This window comes from Atractosteus spatula, chromosome 7, assembly GCF_055471065.1.
Source record: "Atractosteus spatula isolate fAtrSpa1 chromosome 7, fAtrSpa1.hap1, whole genome shotgun sequence".
Classification (NCBI taxonomy): Eukaryota; Metazoa; Chordata; class Actinopteri; order Semionotiformes; family Lepisosteidae; genus Atractosteus; species Atractosteus spatula.
The window spans coordinates 61,436,047-61,452,957 of NC_142712.1; the positions used below are offsets into that span (position 1 = coordinate 61,436,047).

A 16,911-nucleotide genomic window follows, 5' to 3' on the forward strand; every position below is an offset into this window, starting at 1 on the left:
TGCTGATTACTGACAGCTGAGTCTGATTGAGCTGGGTCGTTGTCATCCCTCCCGAACTTTTGTTATAAACTTCATTTTGTCTTTGGCTTTGGACTGTGGTAGGAACCCAGAGCACCCATAAGAAACCCATGTAAATACGAGAAGAACATACAAACTCCACACAGAGAGTCCCCCAGGAATTGAACCGAGGTCCCCAGCACTGCAAGACAGCAATACTAACCACGGCGCCATCATGCTGCCCTGGGGCTGGTTTCATGAATGTTTTTTTCCACCAACTCCTGTTAAAGAAGGGACTGGTGTGTAAAATACTGATTTTAATGGAACAAAAAAGAGGCAGAAACAACAAGAACAGGCAAATCAATTAGATATTGGATGTTTATACATTTTAATGTCCCTAAACACAGAAAATTTCAAATTGTTTGAAAATTATTTTAGAAAAATAAATTAAAGCACCTCTCTTATACAGTAGTATCATCCACAGTTCCTTTACAGGAAAATAATATAAAGTGTTACATTTTAATCACTGAGATGAAGAGTATAAAGGCTATTATTATTAATAATATAATTACCCATTTTTAATAAATTAGATATTTTAAATAAAACACAAGATAGTTATACAACCTTTGAATGTACAGATACAACATTCATGTTTCAGATATTTACATATTACTGTAGATATTAGATATTTTACATATTAGAATGTTGAATTCAGTAAAAAGTTTTTCTCTATAGTTTTATATTACACAGATAACATTTTATCTGAGAAATAAATGAAGGATTTTAATTTTTCATTCAGTGTGTTCACATTACCGATCCTGAAGACCATGAGCTAACACACATACTGTAGTATATATGTAAAAATATTTGACAAAACAACAAAATCAGATACAGTAGGAACAATTAACGTCATTCTCTGAAACAATCTGTACCACGTAAATGTCAGTCTGCATGTTGTGAAAGGAAATACAAAATATCTTATCTTATGTTAAAATAACTGAAATTGTGAAATAAAAGGACTCAGTGGAAAACTGTAAAAAATAAGACTTTTGATGTTAAAATGGTAAAAGCCCACTTTTACAGTTTATCCTGTAACTATAAAATCTCAACAGTGCATTCTAAATTGCTTGAAAGCTTCAGAACAGAAATTAGTATGTTTGTCTCTTCAAGAGAAGAACATATTTAATTTTAAATTTAAATTTCTTAAGGTTCATTGAAGGTATAGTACAAGTGAATGACGGAAAGCTCTTTGCTTAAGAGCCGACTCTTAGTGGAATTGACACCTAACGTTTGGAACTTACAGTACCTCCGAATTACTTTCATTGATATCTAGGAAACGGCTTTGTTCAATGATTTGGGTAAAAAATGCTTGAGTTATCAAAATATCAAGGGGATTTTAACAGCTTTATCTTATTAGTGCCCTAATATGAAATACACAGTATTTTATAGGAGATTAAAAAAACAAGTTAAATATCAATCAACAAGGAGATTCAATTTTGTTTTCCATTGAGGGCTTGACATTTGAAAAAGTTCACCAATTTAGATTAGGAGGTCCTAATGTTATTTATAAATGTTTTATAAATCAAATATACTTTATTGATATTAATGGAGTCACAAAAAGCTGTAATAATCAACCTCAACTGTAAAACTAATTGCCTGTCAGTAACAAAACTCAAACCATTTCTCAACTCTAGCCTTAGGGTTATTTGCAGAATGTAGCTTTTTTCAAATACTGTATACTACTTCACAAACGTAGCAACAGTTACAGTATGTACCAAACAATGTACTGTATCTGTTGTTATTAATTTGCCATCACATTTGGTCTTGGGTGAATGATATGTCTAAATGGCCTTGATAAACATTTTCAAATTATTTTGCAAGTTCTCAGAGGAATAGGAAAAAGCATCACAAATTACTCAGCCGGATGACCGTCTGATAATTAGGTATCACAGATGTAAATACACTATCAATAACATAAAAAAATACTTTTTAAATACTGTGCTTCACACTGTCATAAGTCTCCATAAGCAGAAAAGGATTCAGTTGTCAATGATTCCTTTATAATATTAACATTTCATATAAATAAAATTTCTTATCATAAGACATTACAGTTTCTTTTTTGTATCAGTTAAAAAGCAAAAGCTTAAATAGACATAATTTAATTCAAACTGATTAAATTTTAGTAGGCAGTAGGAATGTTGCTTACAAATATTAGCCTTCTGTAGTGTGAGGCAATGTTATCTCTTCTTTCTATCGTTGGAGATGAGATGAATTCTTGCCATAATTGAAAAGCAGAAATTGAACGATAAGTGCTACATGTACAGTATTGTCAATAAACAGAGTCTTCCACAACAAAATTGAATAGATGTAGTGTTCATCTTCATTGGTCCTGTTATATTGGGTTTGCTTCCTTTATTTTTTTTTAGTCTCTGGGAAGAATCTTCGCCAGTTTGCATTCTGTAGAAACAACAAAATGAAAGGTGATTGTTAGTGACTTTCTGTTAGGCATCTCAGCTGTTGGAACAAACAATTGTGAGCAAATGAAATCCACATTGAATTGGAGTTAAGTAACTGACTGAGGTGGAGGTCTATCCAGCGAAGTGTTTTAAAAAAGAGCAGCAGGTAGAACATATTACAGGACTGAATATATGTTTCACGAGGAATAACAACACTCAAGAATAAGACGCGATTAAGGATGTTCATTGAGCATATTCAGTAGGTACAGTATAGTGAGATTCTGGTCTGACTGAGGGCCAGACCATTAGAGGACCCCCATGCAGAGTGAAGTGAGGCTGCAGAGGTGGAGGAGGAAACCATGAGGCAAACTGTAAAAGACAGGGACTTGTGTGTGATGCACTGTACTGTACAGTATATAGCATCAAGAAACAACATGGGAAAAGATTTTGTACAGCTGGTACAAAAGTGGCTTGGTTGTCATCATCCCAGTTCGTTCTATATGTTATATATGTTTATATGCATCCAGAAACTAGAAGGGATGAATGACAACTGGTACTGTATATGGGGGCGTCTTTTTCAAAGAATGTCAGGGAGCTTGCTTGGCTTATTCAGTCTCATACAGTATTACTTTAGCTTTGAGTCTGCATGGCACACCTAACACCTTGCAGCACAAGATAAGTTCATTTTGACCTGTTATTGGGGGAATGCTGAAATGAAGCCTGTAATAAGCAACACATCTGATGCAAATGTGTTACAGTTTATTTAATTATGACAATCCACATATTATAAATTGCAGCAATTATAAAACTTAAATTTGCACAAGAGGGTAAGTTTCATACAGGATAAATTGAATAAAAAATCCCTGGTAGATTTTGATGCAGTAAGAGTATATTATCAGTTTAATGAACTGTAAACGACTGGATTCATTCAGAATTGTCCACATGATCAGACAGAAGCGAGACTTACCTTCGGACCACAGGTGGCCTCTGACTGTTTGGGAGCCCTGTCTGGTATTGTCTCGTAAGTGTTGTTCACAGAGGCCAGGGTTTCAGGGGTGCCCTTGTGAGGCCTGTCAGGGATCTGCTCGTAGGTGTTGTCAGAGAACAAACTGTTCGGCGTCGGCTCAGTGGGAATCTGGGCGTAAGTATTATCCGTGCTCTGGGGCGGGCCTGCCATGGGATGGGAGGTCACTGCGGGGTTATGGCCACCACATGTCTCCCTGTGCAGCAGCGACGTCATGTCCTGGGGAGCCTGCCAGCCCGTCACTGCGTGATAGAGTGGGTTTTTCAACAGCTTGTCCAGGCTGCTGCTACTGGCAAGAACAGGGCTGGGAGACGATGCGCTGTGGGGCCCCGCGTCCTTATAGGAGCACTTCCCAAGGGCGGAATACAAGGCTGATTTCCTGGGCAGTTTAGGGGAGCGCTGGAGCTGGAGGGCCGGGGGGGGGTGTGCTCTGTAAGGGTGGCAGTCCTTACCGCTGTCGGAGCTGTCGTCAAGCAAGGGCAGGGATTTGCTCCTGCACTCCACCAGCGTCAGCTCAGAATACACAGTGGAGTCGCTGCACCTAGGCTCTGGGGCTTGGCTTGGAAATAGCTTCGCTTCCTCTGCTTGCGAGTAGAGGCAGTTTGAGGCCGGGCTGGATCCCCTTCTCCCATTCCTGTTAGTCGCTGCATCTTCAGTCTGGTTGCGGTTGGACCTATTTGGGCTGCCTTTGTTGGATAACGGGAGCTGAGCCTTCTCCTTTGTTTTTTCTTGGTCCAGCTGGGCGTATAAGACTTGGCTACTCTGTGAGGACTTGTCTTCCAGCGAGCCACTCAGTGAACTCCTCAGGGGTGGGCTTCTTTTCTGCTGTCTAGGAGCTGGCACTTGGTTACTTTTCTGAAAGGCAAGTAGAATGGATTTTCACTGTGTTTCTTTATCTCCTGTAATTCGAAGCTAACAAAATATCCTGTAGTTCAACACTGCCTCAACTGACTGAGTATATACAGTACATAACTGTGCGCAACCCCAATTGCTGAATATGCAAATAATGTTTTCAAGTTACCTTGATCGGAGGAGGAACTTTTTCAAATGAGGAATCTGAAGGCAATTTGTGAAGTTGTTTATTGTACTTTGGTGGTAATTCAGGGGGCTGCTCAGCGTTTGTATTGTTCCGTTGATTCCATATGCTTTTCATGGCCTGGACACTGACTGCAGGCTTCTCCTTTTGGCAGAACTGGATTTCGTCATACAGCTCAGTGTTATTACTCTGCAAAGACACAGACACAGATACCTTCATCCAATGGCCGAGTGACCCTGGTTTAAATGAATATGGAGTCCTGGGATAAGAAGAAATAAACGCAGAACTGTTATCCTTGATAGTCAAATCAAGATAAAGTATAAAGAATGAAGGCAGCGTGGCCTCACCTCTGAACAGGGGACAGTGAGGAACTCTCCAAAGGGCTCGATGGGACACATCTTGTAGTACTCTATCAAGTCAGTTAGGTTATTGTGGGTCTCAGTGTCTCCCGAAACAATAAATTGTCCCGCCTTATTCTGGTTGATAACGAAATGTCGACAGCGATCTTTCCCTCTGAAATGAAACAGCATGGATTTCTAATCAGCCAGAAATAAATATCGCATATCGGAAACAAAATCTATTTTTCTTCTGATCCTTGCTTGATGCATAGGGATTCATGCCTGGCCTCAATACGGTACAAGAGAATGTTTCAGTGTCTCAATAACGGAAACTTACAGTAAAGCACATGCTATGCAAATGATGAAGTAATAATCATAAATGAGGTTATCAGAGATGGAGAGAACCGCTAAACTGTGGTTCAATTTCATTTCTTAGATCTTAATCGGCCAATAAATTTGCCCCCCTCCCCCTCCATTGTGCATACTTGTGCATTCCTGATTGCAGATAAACAAAAAAAGATTCTTGCCGACAAAGATATGAGTGTTTAACTCACTTGTAGGAAAGAATGTATCCTATGGCCCTGTCGCTGAGCCTGATGAGAAAACATCCCAGCTGCTTATCTCTGAGCTGATCTTCAGCATCCCTGTAAAAGACAAAGAGGTGGTCACATGTTTTGAATGTCACATTCAAATGCTATGAAAATGTCAGCAGTAATGGAATGAGTCTGCTGTCTCCTTGCACTGAGAGCGTAGATCACACATAGTTTACAGCTGTAGTCTGCTCTGTATTTCACAGAGGGAAAACCTGTTTATGAACGTTTTCACTCAACTGTTCATTTGTCTTTATAAAACTCCACCATTTTTGGGAAATATAATCAAAATGTGTTATTAAACTCACTTATTACTTTGCTTTCAGTGGATATGAACTGTTCCAGAAATTAATGGTTTTTTTTCTTTATAAATCTGCTTTGCTTCTTATCGTATTTTACATATATACCATATTTTACAGTTCAGCTAATCTAAAACAGTAATCCATTTACAAATGCAAGGAAAAGGAGCTCTTTTTAGACTCTAAAACTCCATATCTGAATTTAGACCACCCTACAGTTATCTGTAGTTTGACTTGCATTATGGCTAGCTGAAATGCTATTACTACAATTATATTAGCTGCAAAGCCCTTTTCTAATACATACAAGATCCTAATTGTTAAAAGACAACAAGCTACTGTAACAAAGCAAATCTGTTCAATTCCCTGAGGGTCTGGTGCCTTCTTTTTTTTTATTCCAACCTAAATAGCCAATTAAACAATTAACCCAATTGTCCTTTGCTGGACATACTGCACATCAAATCCTTCCTAATGCCTTTTGGAATTGATTACTCAAGCCATTCACTTCATGGTACTGTGAAGACATCTGTCTCCCCAGGAAATGACCTCTGATTTACAGCAGGAATGAAAAAGAGATGGATAACAAAGCAACCAAATAAGTTTTTAATAAGAAAAAAACATTGCTTGTGTTATTAAGAAATTCTGCATTGTAAGACCTACGAGATTTCAGATTACAGCTGATTTCAGGAGAGGTGAGTGCTCTGAAAGCAACATTCTCCACCTGCAAGCTCCCAGGCCACCTGCGAAAATGGAATTGTTGCTTTCTTGCTGACTGGTGTCTCTGTAGTCTGCTTACTTCCTAGCGATGAAGCCTTGAAACCAGTCCGGGAAGTTGCCGTTGCGTAGGATGAGCGGGGCCTGTGTCTCCGTAAACCATTTGAGTGCCAGATCCTTCAGCATCCCTTCTGCGTGGTCTGCCTGGGGCTCTGTCCCTGGCACAGGAGCTTTCCGCTGGTCCATCTTTTCTGGAGCCTGATCCTGAAGAATGCAGAGACAAAAGGATGGAACAGGTTTAAATTTCACGGCTCAGCGGGGAGGTGAATTTGCCTATTTTGTGGTACAGTACGTCACCGTCCCGCACAGGGCTCTGAACGACAGCATTGTTCCCTTACCTCTCCTCCCCTCGACATTCACATTTTACTACGCTTGTTCCTGCTTCCATTTTGGGATATTTTTATTATGCTCCATGCAAATAAAAAACTATTTAAAGCTCCCTTTATTACGCAACGAATCGGGAAGCAGAAAATAATGCATGTAAGAAAACAATATGGGTAAAATGTAAGATAATACACATTCTGAGATAAATAATATTTGAACAAGATTCTAAAAATGACCCAAGGGTTGCTACACAAGCATCCTTGTGTTGGATAATATCAGTTCTAGAGTCCTGCAGGTTTTATAGGTACTCTCCAACTAAAAAAGACCAAGACTTCAAACAAATACGCAAGAGCAAGTGTCCAAGTGTCTTCTGGTTTTGTTCCACCCAATCTTTCAAGGACTTTAGCTGCCTCTGTATAAAACCAAATCAGTGCCAAATTTTAATTTGTCTTGGACTCGGTCATCCTAGCAACATACTTTCACACTCTAATTTGGCTGTGTAGGAACTAATAATAATGATAATAATAATAGTTGTTTGTGGTTGCAAATTTCACACTTCTCAGAAACAATCCTTGATAAAAGCTAAAAAGCCAAACCAATCCAAATGTTTATCCTTAGAAGCTGGCCTTAAACAGTGCAGCAGCACAGTCTCTAACCTTCAAGCAAAACATCAGCCAGGTGCGAAAGAAGGGAGCTCTAGGCAGTTTGTGATCCATGGGCTTCTTCATGGAGGTCTTGTAGGCTCGAGAACTGGGACCTATTTGCTGAAAGAAAGGCCAGCCGTACCATGGACAACCTGTGCAGAAAATAAGAAAACCAGAATGTCAGATGAGCATGTAAACAATAACTTCCAGTGGAAGTGTCTTTACGATCTTTTGTAAAGCAGGTAGGCAGTTGTGAGACCCTGGGAGATGGCCTTATTATCTGATGAATTCCCCCATTGCTTCAATTGATTTCTTTTGTCTCCACGGTACGCTGTCCTCTCACAAAGGGATGCTCACACATACAGTAAGTAATATTTTTTAACAGTCCTAAAAAACAGCCATGAAAAAATAACGGTGACCACCTTTGCGAGGATTGGCAACCACAACAGAACCCATTTTACTTTTTTAGGTACAATATGGATATGGGAAAACAGATTACAGCAGTTTCTGGTTATTGGAGCAACCGGTCCTTTTAACTGAATGGCGAGGCTTTGCAGAAATATGGTGAACTTTGCCAAAATATCACCAAGAATCATCGTGTGAAGCAGATACTTGAATAACACCGTGCAAATCGCACACGCACTTTTATGAATAAAGACGTTCTTTGTCGGCTGTTTTTAAAATAGTGCCAATCGCAAATCGCAATTTTGTTTATTAATTTCGTACTTCTCTTAAAAAACCCAAAACAAAACATGATTTTGTTCATATAATAAAAAAATAGAAATTTATTTAGCTACACCATTTATTGTCATCTCTACACTACTTTGTTATTAAAATCACAATTGTACCAGTTTATTGTTACGAGTACGTATTTCTCAATTTCAAAAAAACAAATGTCACGGTTTATTTTAGGCTTATGACAGTGTGCGCTTGAATATTATATAAGGCACCGAAGATATAAACGATGACGACTGAAAACACCGGTACATACCTGAAGTGACGGAGCAGTGAGCATGATTTGATTTAACTCTCATTTCAAAAAGGCAGAAATAACTCTGACAGCATGCGCGTAGTGCAGTAGGTGAGACATTGTGAGGGAGTATAGGAGTATAACTCTTTGTATATACAAGGGTGACATTTATTTTCTTTCCGTGAGCACGGAAAGTTCATGAAGTCGTTGTGCAATGGCTGAAGACGTGATAGGTATTTGCATGAGAAAAAAAGAGAAAACGAAGGAAGGAGGGCTTTCACAAAGCAAGAGTTTCCTGAAGATGGGTGGAAAGTAAATGCTAAAACCTGCTGTGGGTTTTTTTTTCAGTGCCGGTGGCGCTAATGCAGCGAGGCACATGATGATCTAACAGGAAATCACGGTTCGTACACACAGACGACATCACTGTGACTACCGTTATCTTTGTTTAAACACTGTGAGTGTTTCACATTTTGCTACTAAATCGATTGGCACCTTTAGTATTTCTAGGCGCGAAACTCTTCAGCTCAATTTGTAGGCCACGTCGTTTGCTTTCTAAGGTATTGAAAGCACTAGTGGAAAAATAAAAATAAAGTCTCAAGTGTGTGGACTGAGACAGTACAACACTGAAAAACTAAACGTTTAACATGCGAATGGAAATTAAAAGTGAATGACCACTGCATAAGGAGAGATAGGTGTGTGTCCGCAGGGCTTCAAGGTGGCTAGAAAGCAGAGCTGAAGAGCTGGAAAAAAGCTATCAAATTGGTCCACTTAAAACAGTAACCAGCCGGATTACCTTGCTCTGTGCTGAGGTAAAATGAAAACCCGCAGACACATCAGCCCAGCGAGATCAGGACTGGTCACCCCTGTTCAAGGATCTTGCAAAGTGATCTCTTTCATCTCTCAAGGTTAAGTTAAACTTAACTTTAACACTTAAAACTCAACACAACACTTAAACTTTAAGTGTCCACTTCCCTGGACTATCACACTGCAGACTCATCACTGACGTATAGTATACTGTATTTCCCCATCCAGTCAGACAAATGGAGGCCGTCAGGTGTAAAATAAAAATGTATATTAATGAAAACTACCAGTTCAGAGGGATTTTTCTCAGTTGAAAAATAATGATTAAACTCGAAAACCACATCTTACACTTGGGACTCCTGTGTCACGAATATTTGGTGGATTAAGGGATTGACAGGTATTAATCTATTTTTACTTTATTTTTTTAGACAGACGGAGTCATATTTAAATTTGCGGTGTTGTTTCCCATGTGACGCTGGAAAATGTTAGTATGCAGAAAGAAGTTACGACGCATGGGAGGCGAGATATCCCAGAGACATTAACGATAAAACATTTACTGTAACTCGGAACAGTAGCTTCTTCTTTTCTTTTTACAACAGGTTAGAACTATAAATTCACAAATTTTAAAATCGTCCGAAAACAGTGGACGACTTTTACTTAGAAAAATGAAAAGATACAGTATGTGCCAATCTGAACCTCAGTTTAAATATTAAAATTAGGTTTTATAATTTAAGTGTCTAAAGCCATCGTACTATCAGAAGGAGTTAAACTAATCTTGTAAGCTAATTTGCATTTACTAAGTGACCATTACATATAACTGCCGCATACTTACGTCTTTAAACCTCTAGAAACTCTAATAGTTCATCTTTTTCTCAATCTCCTGTTTTATTAGGTCCAGTTTGTCTATTTATGTTATTCTTTATGTCTGGTTTTAAAATTTAAAAAAAAAAGACTTTAACATTTTTGTTTACGTGTTCTGAAGGAGTTCACATCGTACTTTCTTGTGATACCTGGAATGTTTCAAAATAAATATTTTGGATGGATGGAATCATATAGATTGTTGAAACTGTGATGTATGAAACTGAGTCTTCTTATAGATCGTATTTTACACATACTGTACAGGTATTAGTTTATCACACACACGTTCCTCTATTTGACATACCTAGATACTTTCTAAGTTTCTATTCTTTAAAGTTCTTTAGCTGACAATTCAGACTATACGGATTTCTTTAACAAAGTCTTGCTCTTCAAATACAAACTGAGCACGTATTTAAAAAAAAGTAGATGATGGATTTTTTTATTACCTTTCAAAATACTTTAGTACTCCATATTTAAACTCATTTTCCCAATATCCGTTTGATCTACAGTACCTTTCTAAAGAAGTGATGAATCCACTTTCAGAGCCCACTCAGGTGGACTGTGAGAGTACACAACGTTTGTATAATCGGGTCAGGAGCCTACCTTGTGAGGAGTCTGACAAATAGTAAAGAATTTCCAGACATTTTTTTAAAGAAAAATATATTAGTTTGTGGTCCCGATGGCAGCACAAGAAAAATGTTGCTCTCAATTGTTAGTGCTTCAACATCAAGTTTTGAGACAGGTATATAGTTATTTTCTCTTAGTATTACTTCCATCCCAGACTTCCTTTTCAAAATCGTACTATTCTGGTACTGAAGGCATTTTTGTCTGTAACACTGAGAACAGAAAAAAACGTCATATTTTACCATTGTCATCTCAACTTAAAGCATATCTCTCTGATTCCGTTTTCAAACCAAAAATATATATTGCCAATTTTGTAAACTTCAGTAAACATCCACAGACACATTTTTTTAAAATCTGCCTTCTCCTAAAAACTAGAAAGATTTGTCCAACATCTGTACATAAACGTCACACTATTTTTTTTGTGTGTTCACAATATTTTATCCCAAGAGGGCAGGGTTAAGTGATTTGGTTAAACTTGACAGAATTTTCTGTTTAAATGTGAAAGACTACTAGGAAAAGATTGTTTTTTTTATCTCAGACTCAGGCTGGCACATTGACATTTTGTAAAGGTCGTGTCACTGCAGAGCTCAAGTGAAACTGTGGAAGTGCCATCTGGGTAAAAGAACTGTATAGAAGACATTTTGAACTAATTTTTGTGAGGAGATGGTGGAAGAGTAATTTATATTTAAATTGGGTTTTTCTTGTAACATTTTTACCTAAATTACTTCCAAAAATGGGAGGAAGGCTAAATATGTGTTCTAATTGGCATTAGAACTGGAACTGGAATTATAAAATCATACTAAGTGTTCAGCTCTGGGGAACTCCATTTTTTTTCATGTACAATCCGGTTAACGGGATTTGTGGATGGACAAAAAAGGTGGGCAAGGTCACTTCTGACAGCGTCCAGAAGTAGGCTGGCTGTACTTCTGTGCCTTTTTCACGAGAAGGTTGTCTCTGGTTTCAATAAAAAGTGTTGCTATTTTCTGAGTTATCGAGCTGATGTCATCAAGAATTGTGACGATAACGCCTTCTTCACTGTTCCCTAACATATCTCTTTGTGAGAACTGTTGTTTTGTTCAGACCTGCCTATCTATGTCCCCAGTTGTTTTGCCTGTAATAATCTGGGTGTTGAGAAGTTACTTCCACTAAGGGTGGCATACAGACCCAACTGAACTAGCTGTTCCATGAAGCCTTACTGAACACCTAAGACTGACTCACTGCTCAAAGACTTGAATTAACCCCACAGAGGTGTTTTGGAGGCAGTGGCTAAAATTCTGAGGTGTGGAATTTCCTGATGTGTCGCCTGATTTAAAAATCTTTCTAACTACTTCTGAATAAATTATGTTGAGGATTGAAATAGAAACAAAATCAGTGTTTCTGTTGAATTGATGTGTGTAACTAAAAAAAATGCTTCAAACGTACAGTAGTTACTGTGTTTTTCTTAATGTTTTAAAATATAGTTTTATACAAACACCCTTTACCTGGATTTTAAATACTGTACCTCTTTCAAAAGGCACAGTTCAAAAGTTCTGTAAACTGACATCTTTGAAAATTGTAACCCAGTTAGGGTTACTAAATTACTAAATTGTACTGATAAAATATTTAAAATCTTAATCTTGAACAACACAGTCATTTTAATAAACACAGTTAAACTATCTTAACAAAGGAGAAATGTGGCTTGACACTTGAGAGCAAAATTGATTTACTGAAGTTGTGAAATTGTAGTATACAGTGACTGGAAAAATCTTTTTGTTGAACAAACTGACACAGGATACTTATGCAACTTAAAGCATTTTCAAAAAGATTCGATTAAATGTGGGTTTCTTCAGACTTATAGGAATTAAAAATGTTTAAGAACATAACTATCACTTTTATCCATTATTTAATCTAATGTATATAGTGAAGTACTGGATTGTGTAAACATGTTAATGTATTTTCTGTGTGAAGCTTTTTTATCTTTGTTCACTCATTTAAAGGGCTTTAAGGTGGTGAATGATTTGCTACTGCTATTTCATAATACAAAGTTTACCTTTTTAGAAACATCAAGGTGAATTGACATTAATGAATTATATAAATACAGTATATAATAACAGAAATACATTTACAGTGTCAAAAAAGAAACACAGGAACAAAATATATTTTCTCTCATACACAGGTCAAATAACTATAACCTTTCTTCCAAGAACCAGCAATCACACAAAAATGACTCTTTTGGAACTGTATTATCTAGGTTTCACTATATGATAGTCAGTCTAGATCCTCTTTCCTTTTATCATTGTGATAATCTCCAGACATGATCCATATATGACTAAATCTGTGGAATATTACAGCTCATTTCTATTGCCAGTCTTAAAACTCTGATTTCTGATTTTTTACCACAAACGCCAGGGAGAAAACACAAGAGAGGTGACAATCCAGAGAGGCCATTCAGTTTTTGGTTGGTTTTAAATTAATGATACAAAAAATCTTTCTATCCCCCTCTTAACTTATCTCAGGGTGGCGGTTTCAGTACCATGACAGGGGAGTAGGTCCATTCCAGACCTTCACCATCCTTGTGTAAAAAAGTGCTTTTTTCTGTTTTCTGTCCTTAATGGAACTGATTTTATTTCCCACTTGTGTCCCTGGCCACTTGTGTTGCAGATCATGAAGAAGTCCCCTTAGTGGGCATATTGTCATGGTCTGTGCCTTTCAGGATTTTGTCTCAAGCCTCCATGCAATTTTTTTCTTTCCCAGCCTGAAATCAGTTCCCTTAGTCTGTCCTATAATCTATAGGATTATATGTCCTATAATCTGTAGGATTATATTGAGCCTACAGTATGTGCTGCTTCTGTTCATTCTTTCTTTTCATTCCGAGATCATGCAACTTGGAAACAAAGGCTTCATTAATTGCAGCCATGTATTGGCTGTGGACATTATTTGATACCTAACAAATGTCTATGATGTCGTATAGGAAATATCCTTCATTATGTTGTTTTTGTTGTTTTTATTTCTCCAGAAAATTGTTGTCCTTCATTCAGAAACCAGTGTGGTTCATCGGTAGTCTGCCTGACATCAGGATGATGATGCACTTGGTTTGGTTTACAGAAAACACAGAAGCAGGAAGCCACTGCATTTCCTGGTTGCTTTCTTTTTTTTCTGTCCCAAATAAACAACAGGCTGCTGTAGTGATGGCAACTGAAAGCCCTTGTTTCTTTCTGAAAAGTTAGAAATTCATCTGAGCTAAATTTGAAGGGAATCACTCTTGTTTCCCTTGCAAACCTGCTAAATATTTTCAAGTTCAAACTGCAGAAAATCTTCCCCTTCTTACTGGTGTCTTTCAGAATATCAGGTCTTATGAGTGTGTTTGACTGTCATAATCTATCCCCTAAATCATAAAAAGGGGTTGGAAATTTGAAGGTGTAGTCCAAATTTCTTTTGATGGGTTTGATTATAACTTGCTGTAATTAAATATTTTCACATTTTAAGGACATTACATTCTTTAAATTTGATTTTTTATCAGATCAGATAAAATCAGAACTTCCATATAACAAATTTATGATCCATGACAGAGTAACTGGCTTGCTGGAAATGAGGCTATTTCCAATTAACCCAAATCAATTGAATTGAATTATGCTTTAAGATTTGAGGGCCTGGGCAATATTAGAACTTCCTAAAGGCCCAAATTCTGCAAGCAAGGAAAGACTGAATAATTCTTGCTATTGTAATCACAAAAGCTAGGGTATCATCCATCATTTTGTTTCCTGTGACACTTACAGAGCCTGTGCTCTCCAGCATTCACTTAACAACCTTAAATATTACCTCCCTACAGTGTAGAATCTACTGACGTGTGGCAACTGTTTTTCATTTTACTTCTTTCACTTTTAAGTCCCAGCAGCCTGGAAAGCTAGGCCTGCTGGAGGAAATCTTTTATAAAGGCTTTCTGCTGAAGACATGCCTCTGAAAAGACTGCAGAAAGAAGCAACTTGCCCTCTGCCTCGAAAAGGAAAGAGGCTGTTTTTTATAGTTATGGCAAGACGTGAAGCCTTTATTGTGCCTGTTTATCTGGAGCATTAGGATGTTGCTGTGGCACAAAGCCACCATCACTGTGATGCAGAGGCCTGCGGTCTGTATGTCTTGGTCAATAAAAATGTGTGTTCGAAGCCAGTTCTCTGCAAGATTCTCAAAGAGCTTAACTGAGCTTTGAAGCATAACAGCCTTCTCGTAAAATCCCTTAAAAGAGGCAGTGCAGAAGTAGTTTCTGCTTTGTTTCATAGTTACTTCAGATTCACTATGTCCCTGATTATGTTAAACATTTGAGAGAATCAATATTATTCTTATATTATGCAGGATAGTTGATTTGTTTAATTCTATACTGAAAATTACAAAGAAAGAAGAAAACTTACAATGTTTCGACTGACTATCTATGGGACCATGTGGATGTATCTATGGATTCATGTTGATATTCTTTGGCGGGAAAACAAACATACTGTATATCTGCAAATAACATAATAGCTACACGACTTTGTGGAGCTGGAACAAACCAGAGAAGGGTATTTGAATAGACCAGGTGGTTTTGCCGCAGAATGACACATTCACTGTATGACATCGTTTTTCTGTGTTGGTTATGTACAGTGGGTATTAGAATAGTATTGTCTTAACTCTCAAGTTACTTATCACAGAATGTTCTGCAGAGGAAAAACAGAAAGCCTCATGTAGGAATAAAGAGGTATTTTATGTGCTAAAGTACATTGTGTTACAACAGAATGATTTTCAAGCCTGTGCGCTCCAGCACAACCCACTCGTTATGCTGCTCAAAATTAGTCATTACTGCCGAATGTTTTTGCTGCCTTTCCTGTTATGGGAGGAGTAAATGTGAGATTTTTTCTCATTGCAAGAGGGCCTTCTGAAATGGTACTTAACCATTCCCATCACTATTGATTGTGACTCCCTCATAATTGAATTTCCCAGCATTGCCAGATAATTTCAATAATCTGTCATTTCTCATACCTGGTCAATTCTGTCACTGTCTCCCGTCTTGCTCTCAGGGACTCTCTGCGGTAAAGGTTTAATTTATTTAGCCATCCACTTCAGAACATTTACAGCTTTTGCCTTTAAGAAGGTCAGCATCAGATTTCGGTTGTTTTTTTTTTCTCTATTACATGTGGGAGGAAAATCACTAAGCCATTAGCACTTTATTGTCATTAAACACGATTCCTGTGTCTATTCCAGGGACGGAGCCAAATATCAAAGTAGACAGCAACTGAACTGCTCCATCTCTCACAGCTTTCCAGTGCTCTCTCAGAAATGACCTGCCCTGCCTTTATTTCCCCCAGTGGAGATCTGCCTCACAGCTGCAGACTGCAACAGACAGACTCCTTTCACTACTTCGATTGTATTTATTTTATTGTGTCCCACACCGCAATGCCCAAAACCGTGCTTTTATATATAAATCAGTGTTGTTGTTTTTTCGTTAAAACCTTAACATGTTTTAACATGTTTTTCGTTAAAACGTGAACATGACTTGTTACAACAGCGCTGGGTGCAGCATAAATTATTAGAATTTATTTCTAGCAATTTAGAATTTATTTCCTTTTCGTTTGATGTGGGTAAGTCCCCCTGACACAGTCCAGAACCTTTAAACCAATCTGATGAAATGATAAAAAAAACGTGTGTTTATTCATGTTTCTGTCAAATTAATTAAATCTGAGAATTATCTATGTGTAGGTATAAAAATAACCCTTTATGATCATAACCCAGTATGAGAGAGAAGCACCAGAGTGCCTTTCTATGGACAGTGGATACTCATGATTATCAAGGTCTATCAAACCAACTGAGACACCCAGTAACTTGATTGTAATTTGATTATTATAATAACACCTTTTCTAACTATCCACCCTCCCTCAGAAATATTAACTTCATATTTTAGGATTGACCCGATGTGTTTCAGAAGAAGCATTTCATTTTCATGTTAGAGATCTTTGAACATCTTACTTCAATTTATGAGAACTGTGTTTATCTCAATCCGTACGGTACTGTATGTACTGTATGTAATCTAAACTGGGTATGATCATATGAAATCTCATGTGGGTCCCCAAAAAACAACTGTTACGTAGACATTTGATCTGGTTTTACAGGCAATGTTGTCACTATCTTTCTCTTTTAGTAGAACTTGACAAACAGTCATCCAAATCAATTTCTCC

General features: G+C 37.6%; 1 protein-coding gene across 1 annotated transcript; it reads right to left on the minus strand.

The window, feature by feature from the left end:
* Nucleotides 1–368: 368 nt before the first annotated feature.
* On the minus strand, nt 369–6,720 carry sh2d7 (SH2 domain containing 7). The gene is made up of 6 exons (XM_088921862.1): nt 6,534–6,720; nt 5,406–5,495; nt 4,861–5,026; nt 4,499–4,702; nt 3,421–4,332; nt 369–2,454 (listed from the first exon to the last, which is right to left on the minus strand). Exons 1-6 carry the CDS (start codon nt 6,695–6,697, stop codon nt 2,410–2,412), a joined length of 1,581 nt encoding a protein of 526 aa, XP_088777988.1. The 5' UTR covers nt 6,698–6,720; the 3' UTR covers nt 369–2,409.
* Nucleotides 6,721–16,911: the final 10,191 nt, after the last annotated feature.